This window comes from Labrus bergylta, chromosome 15 (assembly GCF_963930695.1).
Source record: "Labrus bergylta chromosome 15, fLabBer1.1, whole genome shotgun sequence".
Classification (NCBI taxonomy): domain Eukaryota; kingdom Metazoa; phylum Chordata; class Actinopteri; order Labriformes; family Labridae; genus Labrus; species Labrus bergylta.
Window position 1 is genome coordinate 21,918,096 of NC_089209.1, and position 19,333 is coordinate 21,937,428.

At 40.8% G+C, this 19,333-nt stretch overlaps 1 protein-coding gene across 1 annotated transcript; it reads right to left on the minus strand.

The window, feature by feature from the left end:
* Window positions 1-6,918: 6,918 nt before the first annotated feature.
* On the minus strand, window positions 6,919-19,040 carry LOC109982326 (alpha-1-antitrypsin homolog). The gene is made up of 6 exons (XM_065964012.1): window positions 18,775-19,040; window positions 17,615-17,706; window positions 16,492-17,116; window positions 16,083-16,353; window positions 8,248-8,395; window positions 6,919-7,266 (listed from the first exon to the last, which is right to left on the minus strand). The coding sequence occupies exons 3-6, from the start codon at window positions 17,105-17,107 to the stop codon at window positions 7,075-7,077; spliced, it is 1,227 nt and encodes a 408-aa protein (XP_065820084.1). The 5' UTR covers window positions 17,108-17,116; window positions 17,615-17,706; window positions 18,775-19,040; the 3' UTR covers window positions 6,919-7,074.
* Between the last annotated feature and the right edge of the window lie 293 nt (window positions 19,041-19,333).

Below are 19,333 nucleotides of genomic sequence, written 5' to 3' on the forward strand. Positions count from 1 at the left end.
CACACAGAACTCAAGAATGTAACAAAACACACTAGAACATAAAGAAACACTAGGATACGAAGTTACAAAATAACACACTAAAGACGAACCTAGAAAACACACAAGGAAACAACACTATCAGGGAAGAATGAGAACTAAATACAAGAAAATCTAAACTCTGAAAATTTACAAAATAAGAAACCAAATCATGTCACTTGTGTATTGTTTTCTAGATCGCAGCAGGGTAAACAGGCAGTTATTGCATGGGATTGGGATGTGTGATTTTTGTTTGTTTAGGGCTCAAATGGCACTTCTCCTCACCAATAGTGCAAAGTCTCAATAGTTTGGTTCAAATTATGTTTAGTCAGGGATTGTATAACTCTTCTGTCCAGGCCACTGCACCTCCCATGTTCCAGTCAGTGTGCTTTCTTTTCAATCAGCTCCCTGTTGAATGTTTGAGGTACATCATATCCCTGCTGCAGAGGAACAGAATGGTCATGGAAAATGGCCTTGGAATTTTGGTCTAAATAACCTTAGTAACACCAGACTGGAAAACTGGATGACTCAGGACTGACTCATCTTTATGGTCACAGGGACATTACTCTGGATCTTATAAAGGGTTCATCACTTTTAATATGAATCATTAGTGCTAATGTTTGAGAGTGACATGCTTTGAACTTTGAACATACCCCTACCAGTAAAAAAAATGTAGTGTCTAAAGTTTGTCTGTCAAAGGTTGTTTCCCCACAGAGAAACACTAAACAAAGTTAGAAAAAGAAAAATGGATCCTTGAGTGCACACTATGCACCCTGGTACACTCCCGAACTCCAGAAAATGAAATCCTGCTAACGCCAGCTCGAAAGACTCCACAAGAAAACCGGTTTAACAGTTCACTTCCAATCATACTCTGACTACCTCAAACAATACATGGAAGCTCTCAGCGCAGCCAGGTCCACCTATTACTCACACCTAATCCACTCAGGCTCATCCAACCCCAAGGCTCTCTTCTCTACAATAAATGAACTCCTCAAACCCAGTGACAACACCTCTCCCTCCTTCACAGTTGATAAATGTAATGCTTTTCTTTCATTCTTTCAATCCAAAATTGACACCATTTACAGCAGCTTCAACACTCTCACTGTCCCCTCTTCATCCCTACCCGCATCCCCTCACCTCATCACCCAACCTCTGTCTCAGTTCTCCCCTGTGTCCCCAAATGAGCTTTCCATCAACACCTCTAGCATGAAGTCCTCCACCAGTATTCTCGACCCAATCCCATCCAGTCTTGTCAAAAACTGTCTCCCAGCCATCGCGCCACTCATAACCTCAATCCTCAACTCCTCCCTCTGCTCTGGTTCAGTACCCAAAACTCTCAAACTGGCAGCCGTCACCCCCATCCACAAGAAACCTGGACTCAATACAGGCAGCATGCGCAACTTCCGCCCCATCTCCAACCTCCCCTGTAATTCAAAAATACTGGAACGTGTTGTCGCCTCCCAGATCAAATGCCACCTCTCCTCCAATAACCTGTTTGAACCATTCCAGTCCGGCTTCCGTTCCCAGCACAGCACAGAAACAGCTCTCCTCAAAGTCACCAACGACCTCCTCCTCTCCTCAGACTCTGGCCTCCTCAACATCCTCATCCTCCTTGATCTCACTGCAGCCTTTGACACCATCAGCCACAGTATTCTTCTATCCCGCTTAGAACACTCACTCAACATCACTGGCACTGCTCTTTCCTGGTTACAATCCTACCTCACCGACAGACAACAGTTTATCAACATCAATAACTGCTCCTCCTCTATAGCTCCTTTGTCCCAATGCCTCCCCCAGGGTTCAGTACGTGTTCCCCTCCTGTTCATCATATACTTGCTCCCCCTTGGTAACATTATCTGCCAGCATGGTCTCCATTTCCATTGTTATACAGATGACATCCAGCTTTACATCTCCACCAATTCAATCACCACTGAAACCCGTTCTACCCTGACACACCAACTTCCTCTCTCTCAACTATGCAAAATCGGACATAATATTCATCGGCCCCAAATCCCTCACCAATTCCATTCACAGCTTCTCCTTCACAATAGACAACTCCACTCTCTCCCCCTCCCCTCATATCCGCAATCTTGGAGTCATCTTTGACAGCCAGCTCTTCTTTGATCACCACGTCACCCAGCTCAAGAACTGCCTTCTTTCACCTCAAAAATATAGCCCGCCTCCGTCCGCTACTCTCATTTTCTGTTGCTGAAACCCTAATCCATGCATTCATCACATCCAGACTCGACTATTGCAACAGTATCCTTTTCGGCACATCACCAAAGTCCTTAGTAAACTTCAATACATCCAAAACTCTGCTGCACGCCTTCTCACCCACATCCGAACACGCAAACACATCACCCCTGTCCTGCCTAATCTCCACTGGCTCCCTGTTCCTTACCGTATCCAATTCAAAATCCTTCTCCTCACACATAAAGCCCTTAACCACCAGGCCCCCTCCTACCTCACGGCTCTCCTTCACCCTCACACTCCTGCACACAGCCTCCGTTCCTCAAAAGCCAATCTCCTATCTCCCCCTCTTAGAACCAAGCACCAAACCTGGGGGGACAGAGCCTTCTCCATAGCTGCCCCCTCCCTCTGGAACTCACTCCCTACACACATTCAACACTGCACCAACCCTCCTACTTTCAAATCACTTATCAAAACTCACCTCTTTTTTAAAAAGCTTTTAATGTATGATTGTGATGTATTTTCTGTTTTCTGTAGTTTACCTTTATTGTTGTTATCTTTATGATTTGTGTGTAATGTTGCAATATCTGTTAGTCTGCCCTTACTGTGCTGTTCTTTGTTTTTAACTATTGTACAGTGTCTTTGAGTTTTTGAAAAGCGCTTATAAATAAAATGTATTATTATTATTATTATTATTGTTATTGATTTAAATTAAGGAGTTTAAAGTTAATCTTGTTTTACATCAGTATATATTTTAAATAAGATAATATGATAGGCACTTTATTGTCATTGTATAAAAGAACACAACTAAACTCTGAAGCAATCCCGTACAGCAGCCTCATCAAATCTGTTCAAATGTAAAAATATATCCTAAGCTATGAACTGGACATTAAGCATAACTTGTGCTACATTAAATGAGTAGAGACATAGCTCAGTAAACAGACGTTGTTGTGCAGTGAATAAATAATTAAACAGATAAAGTGCAGTGATTTGATGGATAAATAAATAATGTTGGTTAAAAGAAATGGTTTTAAAAGCAGTTCTTAGGTAAGCTTATACAACATGTAACTGAGTACAGGGAGAAAATAAAGGATCTAAAGATGCTTTTACATATTTCATTACTAATATTTTGGTAACATCAATCGCGGAGTCATCAAGTTTGGGTTATTCACTTTGCACTAGACTGATTTAAATCGTATTTGTCCAATAGAAGGTGCTGTGTGTCTATTAATAATTAATAAAATAATAATAAAGTTTGCACCATGTTCCATCTGTTAACATGGAGCAGGGATTTATGACCTGTACTGCAACCAGTCAACATGAAAAGCTCTAAATATTTCTGCTTCACTTTTCCCCTGCACAGGCTGTTCAATATTAGTCTTAGCAGATCTTATGCTGCACAGAAATTAACCTACAGCAGTATCTTTTAGGGATCTTCGAGAAAATAAGCATCTATCACATAAAGGAAGGTAAAGTTACATTTTTTGCACAATATTTTATCTACTTTATAAATCCCTATAGGGATAAATTCCGGAGACATGCTTCTCACAGACATAGGCCTGATATACACACATGCACAAACAAACCTGTGGTCATGCATTCATGGAGAGATGTCAGAGTCCAAACCAGAGTGGGGCTGCTACACAGCCCGCCAGAGCTGTTAGGGGTTCGGCACCTTGCTCAAGAGCACCTGGGCAGTAATCGGGCACTGATCTGGCACCTCTCCAGCTAACAGACCAACTACCATACTTTGGTCTGACCGGGACTTGAACTGGCAAACCTGTCCAGTTCTCAACCCAAGTCCTTACAGACTGAGTACATGATGTTTGACGTAAGTAGTTGTGTAAGTTTAACTTGCAAAAACATATTCACCATAAATAAAAGCAACTGTGATCAAAAGACCCAAGAAACCTGTGCAGCAAATTCAGGACTACATACAGCAGACAGACTGGAAGCATTTCTACACCTCTGAAGAGCAGCCCACACCGCTGTGTCATTCAGACACTTCTTACTCATGTCCCTTACAGATGTCAGTGTGTGTGGTGATGACAGGGGAGACAAAGTGTATGTGTACTGATTGTGTAAACACTCAAACACTGTTGACAGGTCAAAGGGTGATGAGTCACATGGGGGATTTGCCCATCAGGTTACTCATCTTCTTTTGGAGGTATCAAAAGTATCATAAAAGTGTTAATGACCAGAAAACTAAGTTTGTGTTATGGTCCTGCTGATAAACATGGCCGGATTCATAATGATAATGTATTCATTGTCTTAGAAACAGGATTAGCAGGTCATAGATTTTATTATGATTATTAGAAGATAGTGTAGCGATGACCTGCTGTCCAACCACAACAAAAAATTTACATGAAAACTTTTTAGGGCACTTGTGTATTTTTTTGTTTAAGCAAAAGACCAACCAGTTCCAATTCAATTCAATTTTTTATTATTTAATCTGCAAATATTATTTTATTTCACTGAATTTTATTAAAGGGGCTATATGTAACTTTTTACATGTATAATTAGTTTTTTATCGCCCATTAATAAGCGAACGGTTAACTGATGTGAAAAAGTAGATGTTCACTGTCTATCTATGTTGCCTGTATAAAAAGTTTCCCCGGGTCGTATTTTCCACGAAAGCTCCAGGAAGTGACATTTTATGCATGTTCTCAAAGTCCTCCTCACTCCACTCAGCTTACAGAGATCAACAGTACAAACTCATCACACACTCCCGGTCTCAGCCAGTGCCTGCAGAGACTGTTGTTTGTAGGATGGAGAATGAATACAAACACACAGACTCCTTCAGACTTTCACATGTGTATGACCACCTACCTCCTCTGTAAACATTATGCCGGTAAATATCCAGTGTTTCGCAGCCGATGATGATGCTTGTTTGCAGTGTTGGGCAAGTTACTTTAAAAAAGTAATTAGTTACAGTTACTAGTTATTTCTCCCAAAAAGTAACTAAAGTAGTTACTGAGTAACAAATTATAAAAGTAACTAGTTACTTTGGAAAGTAACTATTGCGTTACTTTCAAGTAAATTTTTAAATGCTCAAATGTGTCAAAGAATTTGGACCCCACCTCCAACCCTCTTTAACAGAACTTAAAAAACATGTGCATGTTCAATTATGTATGATAAATCTGAATATTATAATGAAATGGACACTTAATACAATCAATAATTAACAGAAACAGTGTAAACAAATCTAAACTATTTTAATGTTGCTGTGGGACAAAGTGAGACTAGCCTCCAATCAAATGTCATGTACTATTGTAGATATTATAATTACTATGTTTATATAGTGGATCCGTAAAAATGACCTAATAGATGTTTTGTTTGCTGTGGTAGACAAATATTCTAATTTCTCGACATTCATTTGAGCATGTTGGGCGTCTATATAGTTCACAAACGTCTTTCTACATGGCAGGCCAACCCCTGCTCTGACCGGTATTTTGGCAACTAGTGCTCTGAATGACTCCGACTCAACCATCAATAATGACAGCATATCCTCCACAACATACCTGGCTACCAGTTTGTTTAGCTCGGCCTGAGACAAAACGTGTGGTGGTGGGGCCGTAAAATCAAGCTTCGGTTGCTTAGGTTTTGTGGCACTGTCTCCTTCTCCTTCGGGAGTCTTCTTGGCCACTAATTTCGTGGAAGCATGTAGCGTTGAAAGATGTTTCAATAAGTTTGAATTGCTCAACACCGACGTGGAGAGGCTTTTGACTCCAGGGCATAATGTGCATTTCACGATTACACTCGTTCCTTTAATTTCTTGGATGGAAAAGTAATGGCTATACTTCCATTTAAAGAAGGCTACTGTTGGATTATTTGGGCTCCCCATTCCTGTTTCTCGTTGACTCATTTGTGTTGTTGTGTGTCTGACTATGCATGCTTTCGAATTTGTGTAAACAACACCCGCCCAACACTACCTCTGATTGGCTCACTATGAAATTTTTACTCTACCTCAGCCAATCGTCATCATTTATGCGGTTGTCTCGTGTTCGCACTCACCAAAGAGGAAGAACAGTAAGAAATATCTCTGCCGCTCAGCTTAGAGATCTAGTTGGTCTGATGAAAAACAGCTTCAGTCATAGTAACGCACCGCATCTTTTGGCAGTAACGGTAACGGCGTTATAATGATGGGAAGAGTAATCAATTAGATTACTCATTACTGAAAAAAAAATTCTCTTCCACTTGTCGATCGGGAATAACAGTCCGACAGAAACAAAGACAAGATCCTACAGGATGCAACTTTTCTTGTAGCTATTTGCATTACTGTTGTGTTGTTGTGTTTGCGTCCATGTTGTGATATTTTCATTTGTGTTTTGGTGTGTCCGTAAGAGTTGTGGCCTTTCGCATTTCTTTTCCATTAAGGTGGTAGTATTTTCCCCTTTTGCAAAGCATTTTGGGAATGCAATTCTTCTTGGATCAAGATTGTTAAAGGGATTCTTCACCCATTTGCATTAAGCTTTGTGTCATTAGAAACCTGGTAGTATTTTTAAATCGTCATGCATCCCGCCCTCATTTTCCCCTGAGACGGTAAATCTTTGTATTTCTTGTCTGCAAAAGGAGCTTCCGATGATGTAAAATTCACCATTTTGCATCATCGGCGGCTGTTGTGGTCAGCAGGGTGAAACTACATCGTTAGTTCCTCATATTTTCGACCACTGAAGCTACAGACCTATCACAGATCAGTGACCTCACTCCCAGAGTGAGACTCCCACTAAAGACACTTTCTGCCTTTTCTCGGTCAAGAAGGCACCAACTTATTTATTTCACATTTCTACTACATATATGACCCAATGTCAATACAGATTCATGTTTCAACAGGTGAAGTATCCCTTTAATTTCCAAGTGTGTGTGTCTTCACTTGGCTGTGGGGTCGTTGATCTTGCCCATGAAGAGGATGCTTCCGGTGGTGTTTTCCACGATGAAAACCAGGAAGGGTCTGTTGATAGTGACTGATGGAGGCAAACTAAAGTAAATAAACTCTGCGAAACTGGTAGCTGCTGCCTCTGTTCCCATCTCAGTGACACTGAGCGCAGCCTTGTGGGACGTCTGTGAAAAAGACAGAAGGAAGGAATCGTAGGGAAAGGTCTATGAACAATTTTTTCCTTTTAAATTGATATACTTGATATACTTCCTTGAGGAGAGGCACTCCATATATCCATATATAAATTGTGTTTTTTCTTCAGAAAATACAATTTTCATAATAATTTTCAGCATCCTCTGGGGATCTATGTCACAAGAGTGCAGTTATTCCTGAACTAATATTTATGTAAGTACAAACTTAAAGCAACAATATGTCGACTGACAAGGTATAATAATATTACCAGATTACCAAATATGACGCTGCAAGCATCTTCAGCCTATTGTTTTCAAACTGTTTGCATGTGGAGTACGTGTATCTAATGTATATTCATATCTACAGGCTGTGGCTAAATGGCTACATTGGAGAAGGTGATGCTTGTTTAGACATGCCGGTTTGTAACGTTCCAAACTTATAAAGCTAACTTTAAGATCAACAATGAGAGACAACCTTTTGGCGTAGGATGGATTTAATTAAATCATAAGTATGCAAACCTGAGACATAACTTGGGTATATGACTTTCTGCATCCTGTAAAGCTGCTTAACTTGAGACAACAATGACACCAATAACAATACAGCCTTATTATGGCGTAATCAGTTATGACTAATATCTGCAGGGATGTACACTCTGCTTCTTGGTTGGTCACTCTCTCTTTTTCTCTTCTTAGCTTCTTCTGTCACCTTTTTCTCTTATCCTCAGCCAATGTATCAAACAGTGCAGAAACAGGCACATTGGCTTCTTTTTAATAAATAAAGGTTTGTGTATTAACAGATGTGATGAAGCCATACGCACTTCTCACGAGATTACCTTGGCCCGCTGCTGAATTTACATATTGCAGGTAGGCAATCTGAAAAGTTATTGAGCTATAAAATAAACCTTTGAAACTACTCTTTAAAAGTTGAAAAGTTACATAATGTTGTTTTAAAATTGAGAACAACCTGTCTCTTACCTTTGAGATTTTGAGCCTGACTTCTTCAGATATGCCGGAGAAATCCGCGCTGTCCTCAAAAACGTTGGTTATCCCCATTTCTTTTAGGGGTCTCTCCAGGGCAGCATCAGTAGAAATGGAAAATTTAGGCAGTGACAGCCGTATATAACTGGGAAACAAAGATAATTAACAATGTCAGAAACAACAAAATGTAAAGATGAAGTCAGTTTGTGAAGACATCTCATCCTGTCACCATTTTCTCAATCAATAGTTCATATTGTTTTACATCATCAATGATTACTGGACCTTATTCATCCTCTGTTACGACCTCAGCTCATGGAAAAGGAAAGTAACACAAAGAACTAGTTGTTGTTGGTAAAATAAATTAAGTAAATAAGTAAAGTTATTTATTTACAAAGAAGTAAAACAGTAACAAAAGTAAGGCAAACTGAAAGGGCCATTGAGTGCTGTATAAAATCTAAGATTTGGCACAGCTACATCTTGGTATTGAGCAGCTGCTGAATCACAGGACCGACAGGCTTCTTTAGGCTGACTCGATGGGTGCTCCAATCTGATTGGTTTATCGGTTTTAGCAGCTGCTCACCAATCAGTCGTCTCAGCACAGGTGGATTGATCAGCAACCAGCTCTACAGGATGCAACACTCCCAACCAAGGCTGGACTGGTAATCTGGCATACTGGGCATTTTCCCGGTGGGCCAACGCATTTAGGGCCGGTATGATTTATATCATAATTCACTTTTTAATTGATTATCACCAACATAGCAGGGGCAGCGGCCCATTGGCTGTTATCTTGATAATGACAGTTGGCTTGCCCAATCACTCCTCCTACTGGGCCATCTCTGCAGCTCCCTCTCCACACTCTGTTTGCTCCTGCTCAGGGTTAAAAGTTTCCAGAGGAAATTACAAAACGATCCCTGGGATATGTAATGATACAATACAAAAGAAACTTGAATCAAGACGCCAAAAAGTGTGTAAAGACACTGCAGACCTGGTCTACTACTAACCCACTGTAACAGGTGGAGGAGGAGAGGTTTGTGGCACTGCCAGACAGAAACCAAGAGGAGCAGGTGTGAGACAGGGAAGCGGAAATAGGGTACATCGTGAACATGAGGGGAGTGAGGCCACTGCGACATCATCGTTCCAAGCAAGCAGTGAGTGAGGTCTGTAAAGTATCATAATACAGTAAACATAATTAGGTTCCCTTGATAAAGATGTGGGATGCAAGAGATGGTTATAAAGTACTCTTACCACACTATGAATGAACTCCATTACAAGTCTTTAATTTAAACCTTAGTTATGTACTAGAGTGTCAGTATTTTTAACTTTTTAAAGTTTTGATAGTACAGTAGTAAAATGTTTCTGCAAGTATTTTTCTCTCAGTGATGGTTTCAGTTGGAACATCTTTAAAGAGACACAGAAAGCGGTTAATCATGGCAGTTATTCCATTTGGTTGCGCAGATGATAAGCAGCTTAACTGGGACGGTAACACTTCCAACATCTCTGAGTTTGGCAATCTGGCAATTTGAAGTGAGGAATGACACATCTTCAAATCATTCTCATCATCAGATGTGTGATGGATCAATGAGAATCAAAACAATAGCTACAACATCATACTTTGTAGGAAGCAGTATGGAACAGGAGTAGATTTGGACCCGGTGTAATATGGCTGTAGAATGTTTATGTGACACATCTGGCAATTACATAGTCTGTCACTAAGACCATATGGACCGGACAATTTAGCGGAAAGTGCAGAACCAGGTATAGGCTGTTAAGCCAGTATTGTATCGTCAACTTGAAAGCGGAGCGGTCATAATTACGTTTCATCACACTTATTAAATAATAATAATAATAATAATAATAACTTTATTTATATAGCACCTTTTAAAAACACAGGTTTACAAAGTGCTTTGACAAACAGCAAGAACAAAGCAAACTAAACACAGAAAAACATTAACAACAGTAAGAATATAACAGATGCAAAACACCAAAAATAATTAAAAACAATTCAACAGAAAAGAACCCAAAGTGCACGATACACAACCAGACATATATAACCCAACCATCATAAGAACCATCATAAGAACCCAGGAACACAAGAACCCAACAACATGAGCTGAGACCAAGAGGACCAAAGATTTAAAAAGATGTAAGAAACTAAGAGATAAAAGCAAATAAAAAGCAATGAGAAGGTAAGCGCAGTAAAGGAAATAAAAACAAGTGGTTAAAGGATCAAAAAACCCAAAACTATAATATTAATAAAAATAAAAATTAACTATAAATACGAAACATAAATAGACAAAGTAAGTAAGATAAGAAATTACCAAGTTAAAACACAAGAGGAGATTAAGATATGAGCATAAATATGAGATAAGACCATAAATAAAAGACAGTAAGAAGTAGAAGAAGATAAAAATAGTAAAACCAGTAAGAGAAGACATTAAGAAGACGACATCACATAAAAGCAAGTCTGTAAAAGTATGTTTTAAGAAGGGATTTAAAAGAATTGAGGGAGTCTGCGAGTCTTATCTCCTCGGGGAGGTCGTTCCAAAGTCGAGGGGCCCTGACTGAAAAGGCCCGGTCACCTTTAGTTTTAAGTCTCGACTTTGGAACGACCAGGAGGCTCCCACCCGAGGATCTAAGACTGCGGGCTGGCTCATATGGTGTCAGTAACTCTGTTATATAGCTTGGAGCCAGCCCCGTCCGTGCTTTAAAAGTAATGAGTAAAATCTTAAAATCGATTCTAGAACGTACAGGAAGCCAGTGTAATGAAGCTAAAATTGGAGTGATGTGATGTCGTCTGTTACAACCAGTAAGAAGCCTAGCTGCTGCATTTTGGACCAGCTGGAGGCGAGACAGTGACTTATTTGTGATTCCGGAAAAGAGGGAGTTACAGTAATCAAGTCGGGAGAAGATGAGGGCGTGGATGATCTTTTCAAGGTCTCGTTGGGTTAGGATTGTTTTAATTTTGGAGATGGTGCGTAGATGGAAGAAGCTTGATCGGACAACTGTTTTGATATGGGATTCAAAGGTGAGATTGCAATCGAATGTTACTCCTAGATTTCTGGCGGTGGGTTGGACATTGGTGAATAAGGGACCGAGGCTGCTCTTTGAGATATGAGTGGTGTTTGGCGGGTTGAATACTATGATTTCAGATTTAGAATTGTTCAGTTGGAGAAAGTTTTGCGCCATCCAGCAGTTGATATCGCTTAGGCAGTTTCTGACAGCAGCTAGGCTCCTAGGGTCCTCAGGTCTCAAAGGAAGGTATATCTGTGTGTCGTCTGCGTAGCAGTGAAAGGAGACATTGTGGCGTTCAATTATTTGGCCAAGAGGCAGCATATAAATGGAGAATAAAATGGGACCTAAAACCGAACCTTGCGGTACACCACAGGTAATGTTAGAGGTAGAGGAGGAGTAGTTACCGATGGTGACCGCGAAGGTTCTTTCTAAAAGATAAGAGTAAAACCAGCTAAGTGCAGTATCCTTTAAACCAACCCAATGTCTGAGACGATCAGTTAAAATTGTGTGATCAACAGTATCAAAAGCTGCGCTAAGATCTAAAAGAATTAAAATTGTGCCCTCCCCTCTATCTGTTGCTAAAAGAAGGTCATTGGTTACCTTGAGGAGGGCAGTCTCTGTGCTGTGACAAGCTCTAAAACCGGATTGGAATTTCTCAAAGAGGTTATTTTCAGTCATAAAAGATAAAAGTTGTGTTGAAACCACCTTTTCTAAAACTTTTGATAAAAATGGAAGTTTTGAGATTGGTCTAAAATTGTTAAAATCAGTGGGATCAAGGTTGGGTTTCTTTAAAAGTGGTTGGACCACAGCATGTTTAAAAGCAGAGGGGACTACACCTTCCGCCAAGGAACTATTAATAATGGATAAAATACTGGGTCCAACTGTGTTAAAAACCTCTTTGAGAAATGTTGTGGGAATAAAATCAAGGCTGCACGTAGCTGATTTCATATGGGTTAAAATTTCAGCTAAAAAGGTCAAGGACACCGGCTCAAAACTGCTAAAATAACTGTTAAGTTCCCTGCTGGTGTCTAAAATACGGTCTGGGGGGATGATTTGTTGCCTAATGTCCTTGACTTTATTAGTAAAATAAGTTAAAAACTTCTCACATAGATCCTGAGAAGGATCAGTAAAATAAGAAGGGGAGGGGGTGGTGATTGATTCTAAAACCTTAAATAAAATTCTGGGGTTAGAATGATTGGCTAAAATCAGATTAGAATAAAATGCTGCTCTTGCACCTTTAACTTCCTTTTGGTATTGTATCACTGAATCTCTCCATATTTCATAAAATACATGCAAGCCTGTTTTTTTCCATTTTCGTTCTTTCCTTCTGCAGTCTCTTTTTAGATCCTGAGTCAGTTCGTTTAGCCATGGCTGTGGGACTCTGTTAGGTTTTTTGTCTTTATAGGGAGCAACAGAGTCCAGCACAGTTTGACAGGTGAGATTAAAAGAGGAGACCAGCTCCTCTGTGTTAAAATGTTGGTAAAAGGCAGTTGAAGAGACAGAAATAAAAAGCTCCTTAAACTTGCTAGCAGACGTAGAGTTAAAAACCCTGCTGCGGACAGGTGCCTTGCTAATAAAAGGTGGCTGAGATAGAACCACTCTGAATAAAACCAGTTTGTGGTCTGACACACAGATATCCTTTGTCTCAAAGTTGTTAGGGCAGAGACCACTGTATAAAACAAGATCAAGTGTGTGGCCCTTAGAGTGAGTGGGTTCCTGTATTGCCTGAGTAAGGTTAAAAGATTCTAGAATATCCATAAAATCACCCGCAAGGGACTGAGAGGGGCAACAGACATGTATGTTAAAATCACCTAAAACAAGGATTTTATCATACTTAGAAACTCTGAAAACTCTGCAATAAAAACATTGTTAGGTCTGGGTGGTCTGTAGATGATTAAAATTAGCACAGGATCTTTTAAATTAACAATAAAACCAAGATGCTCAAATGATGTAAAATGAGTGTGAATAATTGGAGAGCATTTAAAATCTTTTCTATGAATAACAGCAACCCCCCCCTCCCCGGCCTGACATCCTGGGCTGATGAAGGTGAGTGAAATCAGGGGGGGTTGCTTCAATCAGAGGACTGCAATCTCCCATGGTCAACCAGGTCTCAGTGACAATAAAAAAGTCAAGATTATTATGATTTATAAAATCAAGGCAGATAAAAGATTTATTATTAAGGGATCTGATATTTAAAAGACCAAAGTTAGCTGAAGTGCAATTAAAAGTTGGTTGTGGGAGAGGTTGGAGGCGTACTTGGGTGAGATTGGAGTGGTTACAGTAATTGACAGGTGACAGATGTTGATGAGACAGTCTACATGTGACGTGTACAGGGATAGTGAATTCAGTGCTGTGGTCTGTGACAGTAGAGAGTGTATGACAGTTATTGGAGGACAGAGAAGAAGGAGAAAAAGAGTGACACCAGGTGTGAGGAGTGGGGGAGGGGCTTGCTGTGAGTAGATTGTTCTGAGGTGAAACAGGTGAGAGGGGATTGGAAGTGGGTGTGTGCTCAGATGGATGTCATACAGGTGTTAAGGACTGGACAGCGTGCTGGATATTAGCGGACAACATTTGACTGCCCAACGGATTTGGATGGATCCCGTCGCTTTTAAAAAGTGTAGCATGGTTCCAGAACAGGTTAAAATTGTCAATAAAATCTAGGTTGTGTGAATTGCAAGCGTGCCGGAGCCAGGTGTGCAGGGAGAGGATACGGCTAAAACGCTCAGGACCACGATCAAAGGTTGGAATGGGTCCAGAGATATGTGTTTTGACTGTGCAGCAGCCACGGAAACAAAGCCTTCAATCAAATGGTCTTTGTTCCGAAGTTCGGACTTAAGGCGTTGGATATCGTCCTTTAACTGTGAGTAGTGATGTTCGCAGTTCGTACACACAGACATGGCTAGCTCCAGATGTTTACAAACAGTTTTAAGCTAGCAGCAGGCTTCAGTGATTACCACACTTTAAAAGTAATGTCCAAACACCCAAAGGCTAAAAATGTTCATCTATGTTGAATAAATACTAAAAACTTAAAAACACAAGAATAACCGAGGAAGAAGTTAAAACTTGATAAAAAGTAAAAAGTTTTGGCAGCGCTTCTCTCCAGTGAGCGGAGACGCCGACGCATGCGCACTGTGTAACAGTCTGGCTCATGAGGTATTCAAACCACAATGGAGATAATGGAGTTGGCACGGTGCAAGCGCTCATGGACAAGGATATGGACATGGATTCTAGAACAGCTTCATGGGCTGCAAACAACACAAACGGAATTCCTTCGGCCAAACTATTATCGGTTTCTGCTCTCTCTGGGCGATCCTTTAGAGTGTCATGGAAGGGAGAAGTGTCCAAAGTGCACAGCTTATCCACAGGGGTACCTCAAGGGTCAGTGCTTGGTCCCCTTCTCTTCTCCATATACACAAGCTCACTTGGTTCAATAATCCGCTCCCATGGCTTCTCATACCACTGCTACGCTGACGATACCCAGCTCTTCCTGTCATTCCCGCCAGACGATGTTACAGTCTCTGCAAGAATCTCATAATGCCTTGCTGATATCTCTAAATGGATGAATGAACGGCACCTTCAACTCAATCTTTCAAAGACTGAGCTCCTTGTCATCCCAGCCAGTCCCTCTATGTAACCACAGATCAATATCCAGCTTGGAACAACCAAACTCATGCCCACAAAGTCTGCGCGGAACCTGGGTGTCATGATTGATGACCAGCTAACTTTTAAGGTTCAAGTAGCCTCGATTGCCCGGTCATGTCGATTTGCCCTGTACAACATCAGGAAAATCAGACCTTACCTGTAAGAACACGCTACACGCTACATATCTTGTGATATCACGCATCGATTATTGCAACTCTCTACTGGCAGGTCTTCCTACATGCACTATCAAACCTCTGCAAATGATACAAAATGCAGCAGCACGACTGGTCTTCAACCTTCCTAAAAGAGCACATGTCACTCCGCTATTCATCTCCTTACACTGGCTCCCAGTTACTGCTCGCATCAAATTTAAAACTCTGCTGCTCGCTTACAAAACAGCGACAAAAACGGCTCCTCCTTACTTTAACTCTCTCATCCAGGTCTACACTCCCTCCCGCCCACTACGCTCTGCCAATGAAAGGCGTCTGATCCAACCTTCACAACAGGATCATACGTCTCTGACTAGAGTCCTCTCCTCTGTTGCCCCCCGGTGGTGGAATGAACTTCCAAACTCTATTCGATCTGCAGAGTCCCTCTTCATCTTTAAGAAAAAGCTAAAGACCCAGCTCTTTCATGAATACCTACTTACTTAATGATCATGGTTTCGATATCATTGATGATGATGGTTGTAACGATTGTTTTTGTTTGATAACGATGACTTATAAGATGGTTTCCATACTGATTAAAGCTCTCAAGAACTGCCGTCAATGTTGTGCTTTGCCTCTGTGCAATGCCTGTCAGCACCTGTGTGTCCAATCGGACTCAAAGCTGATCGTTTGCTCTTACTGACATTGTTCCCTTTTTTCTAGATCCTTGCTTGTGTTGTACTTTGTCTCTGATGTACGTCGCTTTGGATAAAAGCGTCTGCTAAGTGAATTGTAGAAGTGTAGAATTCTGCAATACTTGTGGTGAAAAGACTTTAATGACTGGTGTTTCAAAACACCCTGAGATTTGGGGTGATATGAGCTGGAAACATTCACAGTGCTGAGAATGTGTTTGAAGGGTTTGACTGGAAATTAATGCCTTGGTCTGTTTAGATTACACAAGGAAGGCCAAAGGTGGAGAGAGAAATCCTTTTTGAAAAACATAAACTTAATCCAACCAAAGATTCTACATACCTCATGTGGATTGAGTCTTTCAAGTGTCTGATGTAGTCCTTGGTGATGTAGCCCTCCACCTCCTTCATCTTGTCTTTATCAGGCAGGATGATCATCATGGATGCTTTGCCCTTGTATGGCAGCATGACAACAGTGGTGTGGTTTTCTTGATCCCAGTGAGCCTTGTAGTTGCCGGTTCTTGTCATCATGTCCACCTTAACTTTGGTGGTTTTGTCCACTTGGAAGTCGTGTTCACGTGTCATATCACTGTTGAAAGGTTTCTCCCACATTCCTGTACAACTTATCTTAATTATTAACTGTGGATGTCTGACCAAAAATCATTATACTTTATTAAGATCATCAAAATTACTTTTTTTTATTATTTACATGTAAATGGTGTGTGTCTCACAAATTCAAACTTGCTTCTTACCCTTAAAGTAGACGTAGTTAATCAGCACCATGGCCATATCAGGGTCTAGGTCCTTCACCATATCTTTGATCATGTCCTGGGTTTTATTTGCAATGAATCTGTTGATCTCAGCTGCAGCCTCAGAGAGATTGTTGTGGTTCACATTGAAGATCTCACCTTGGTAGAACTGCTTGACATCATTCAGGAACTTCTCCAGAGGACTGAAGCCCGAGCGCACTGCAGCAGCATTTCCAACATCCAGCTGAAGATTCTTCTGGCTGCGTCCATGGATGTCAAAGAGGTGCTTGTACGCTTCATTGACCTGAGTTTGGTTGAAGGCACTGTAGCCCAGGCTGGAGAACAGTTGGCTGTGAGTTTCCCCTCGAGCCCCTGCAGAGACCATTGACAGGGCGGTGGAGATGCCAAACGGCGAGTAGAAGATGTTCTTTCCAGGAGCGGCTTCAGCGTTCAGACTTTTGTAGAGGGCAAATGCAAAGTCAGCATTGGGAGAGGACAGCTTGTTGGAGGTAATATCTCCGGTATGGCTGTGTTCAGAGCCGTGGCTCTGATGGTGGTCTGCCCAGGCTGCAGCCAGCAGCAGTGCTGCAAGTGCACAACTACTGACAATACCACACATCTTCACAGCCTGTAGACATGACAGGAAAACATTGAGAACGTTCTTAGTAGCTTGTCCATTCTATTTGACTATATATTATTTGGTGACCAACCCCATGAATGAGTGATTCATTGCTGAGATAAACAAAATGTGTCATGAGGTAATGCGGAAACACTGTACTGTACATATAATTAATATATATATAATATATAATTACGTCACTCTATAGTTCATTTGGTGACCTACCAAATTAATAAGTAATGAATTGATAAGGCACACAAAATGTAACATGAGGTAAAGTGGAAACATTGTTCACAATAACATTGAGAATCAAAAGGATAAAGTCAACAGTAGTTTAAAGCTTGACACATTTAACCAGGACGTTCTTAAATATTTACACTTCCACTGTCACAAATACTGTCACCATTTTCTCAAGGGTTCACTTTAAAAGACTAACTAAATACAAATGCATCTCACTTCTCAAGTTTAAGTTCTCAAAGCATGAATTCATTGGAGGTCCTTTCTTACCAATCAATGTCCTCTTCAGTGCAGAAAAGTCCTCTTCTTAGCAGAAAGTTTGATATTATATTCAGTCGGTCTTACAATCTCAGCCAACAGATCTGTTAAAAATTAACCAGGAGCAGCTTTACTGGAAATTCAACAACATCATGCAACAAACACAACATGTGATAAGTACTTATATTGAACAGGTGGGTGTTTGGTCTAAAGGTTATATACACCAGGTATATAACTTGTGTTTTTATCCTATACACCAGGTTTTTGCACTTCCAATAATGATCTCATTTGAGATATATCATTCTTCATCAGTCACACAAAGGCCCTTAGGAATGGAAAGGAATGTTTTGCCTCTCAGGATGCTTTCCTATACAGTTAATTTCAATATGCTAATTTACTGCATTGTCAACAAAACAAGTTAAATAGACTGGACATGAAAATGGGCAACACCTCTCCATCTCCTTCTTGTAGAAATTTTTTTTTTTTTTAAATACCCCTGCGAGGGGTGCTGATATTGCACTGGTGACTTGGCTTGGAGCCAAGACATGCTCAGCAGGGATCTGGCTGATGGATTCTCTGAATTGACGCCTGCCTCCTAAAGCTCTCATTTAACCACAAAAATCCCTCAGGTTGGTATACAGTCCACAGCAGACCACATCCTTGTGTGGGTGAAGCAGATCTTCACTTATGGAGGGCTCAACACTCTTGTTTACATTAATGAACCATTAAAACGAAACTTCTCAGAAAAGTTAACACTCTTGGAAATTAATCAAAGTGATAAGAACTAACTATTATCCATATTCCAGAAAAATGTCTTAGATGCGTAATTTAATTTTAAAGTTTGCACCATGTTCCATCTGTTAACATGGAGCAGGGATTTATGACCTGTACTGCAACCAGTCAACATGAAAAGCTCTAAATATTTCTGCTTCACTTTTCCCCTGCACAGGCTGTTCAATATTAGTCTTAGCAGATCTTATGCTGCACAGAAATTAACCTACAGCAGTATCTTTTAGGGATCTTCGAGAAAATAAGCATCTATCACATAAAGGAAGGTAAAGTTACATTTTTTGCACAATATTTTATCTACTTTATAAATCCCTATTGGGAGAAATTCTGGAGACATGCTTCTCACAGACATAGGCCTGATATACACACATGCACAAACAAACCTGTGGTCATGCATTCATGGAGAGATGTCAGAGTCCAAACCAGAGTGGGGCTGCTACACAGCCCGCCAGAGCTGTTAGGGGTTCGGCACCTTGCTCAAGAGCACCTGGGCAGTAATCGGGCACTGATCTGGCACCTCTCCAGCTAACAGACCAACTACCATACTTTGGTCTGACCGGGACTTGAACTGGCAAACCTGTCCAGTTCTCAACCCAAGTCCTTACAGACTGAGTACATGATGTTTGACGTAAGTAGTTGTGTAAGTTTAACTTGCAAAAACATATTCACCATAAATAAAAGCAACTGTGATCAAAAGACCCAAGAAACCTGTGCAGCAAATTCAGGACTACATACAGCAGACAGACTGGAAGCATTTCTACACCTCTGAAGAGCAGCCCACACCGCTGTGTCATTCAGACACTTCTTACTCATGTCCCTTACAGATGTCAGTGTGTGTGGTGATGACAGGGGAGACAAAGTGTATGTGTACTGATTGTGTAAACACTCAAACACTGTTGACAGGTCAAAGGGTGATGAGTCACATGGGGGATTTGCCCATCA

Bases quoted from the DNA above. Each gene is read 5' to 3' on its own strand.
- LOC109982326 (XM_065964012.1), bottom strand. From the start codon at position 17,107: ATGTGTGGTATTGTCAGTAGTTGTGCACTTGCAGCACTGCTGCTGGCT. The intron at 16,354-16,491 runs GTAAGAAGCAAG...TAAGTTGTACAG, and splicing joins TAACTACGTCTACTTTAAGG to GAATGTGGGAGAAACCTTTC. The intron at 7,267-8,247 runs GTAAGAGACAGG...TCTTTTTCACAG, and splicing joins TCAGGCTCAAAATCTCAAAG to ACGTCCCACAAGGCTGCGCT.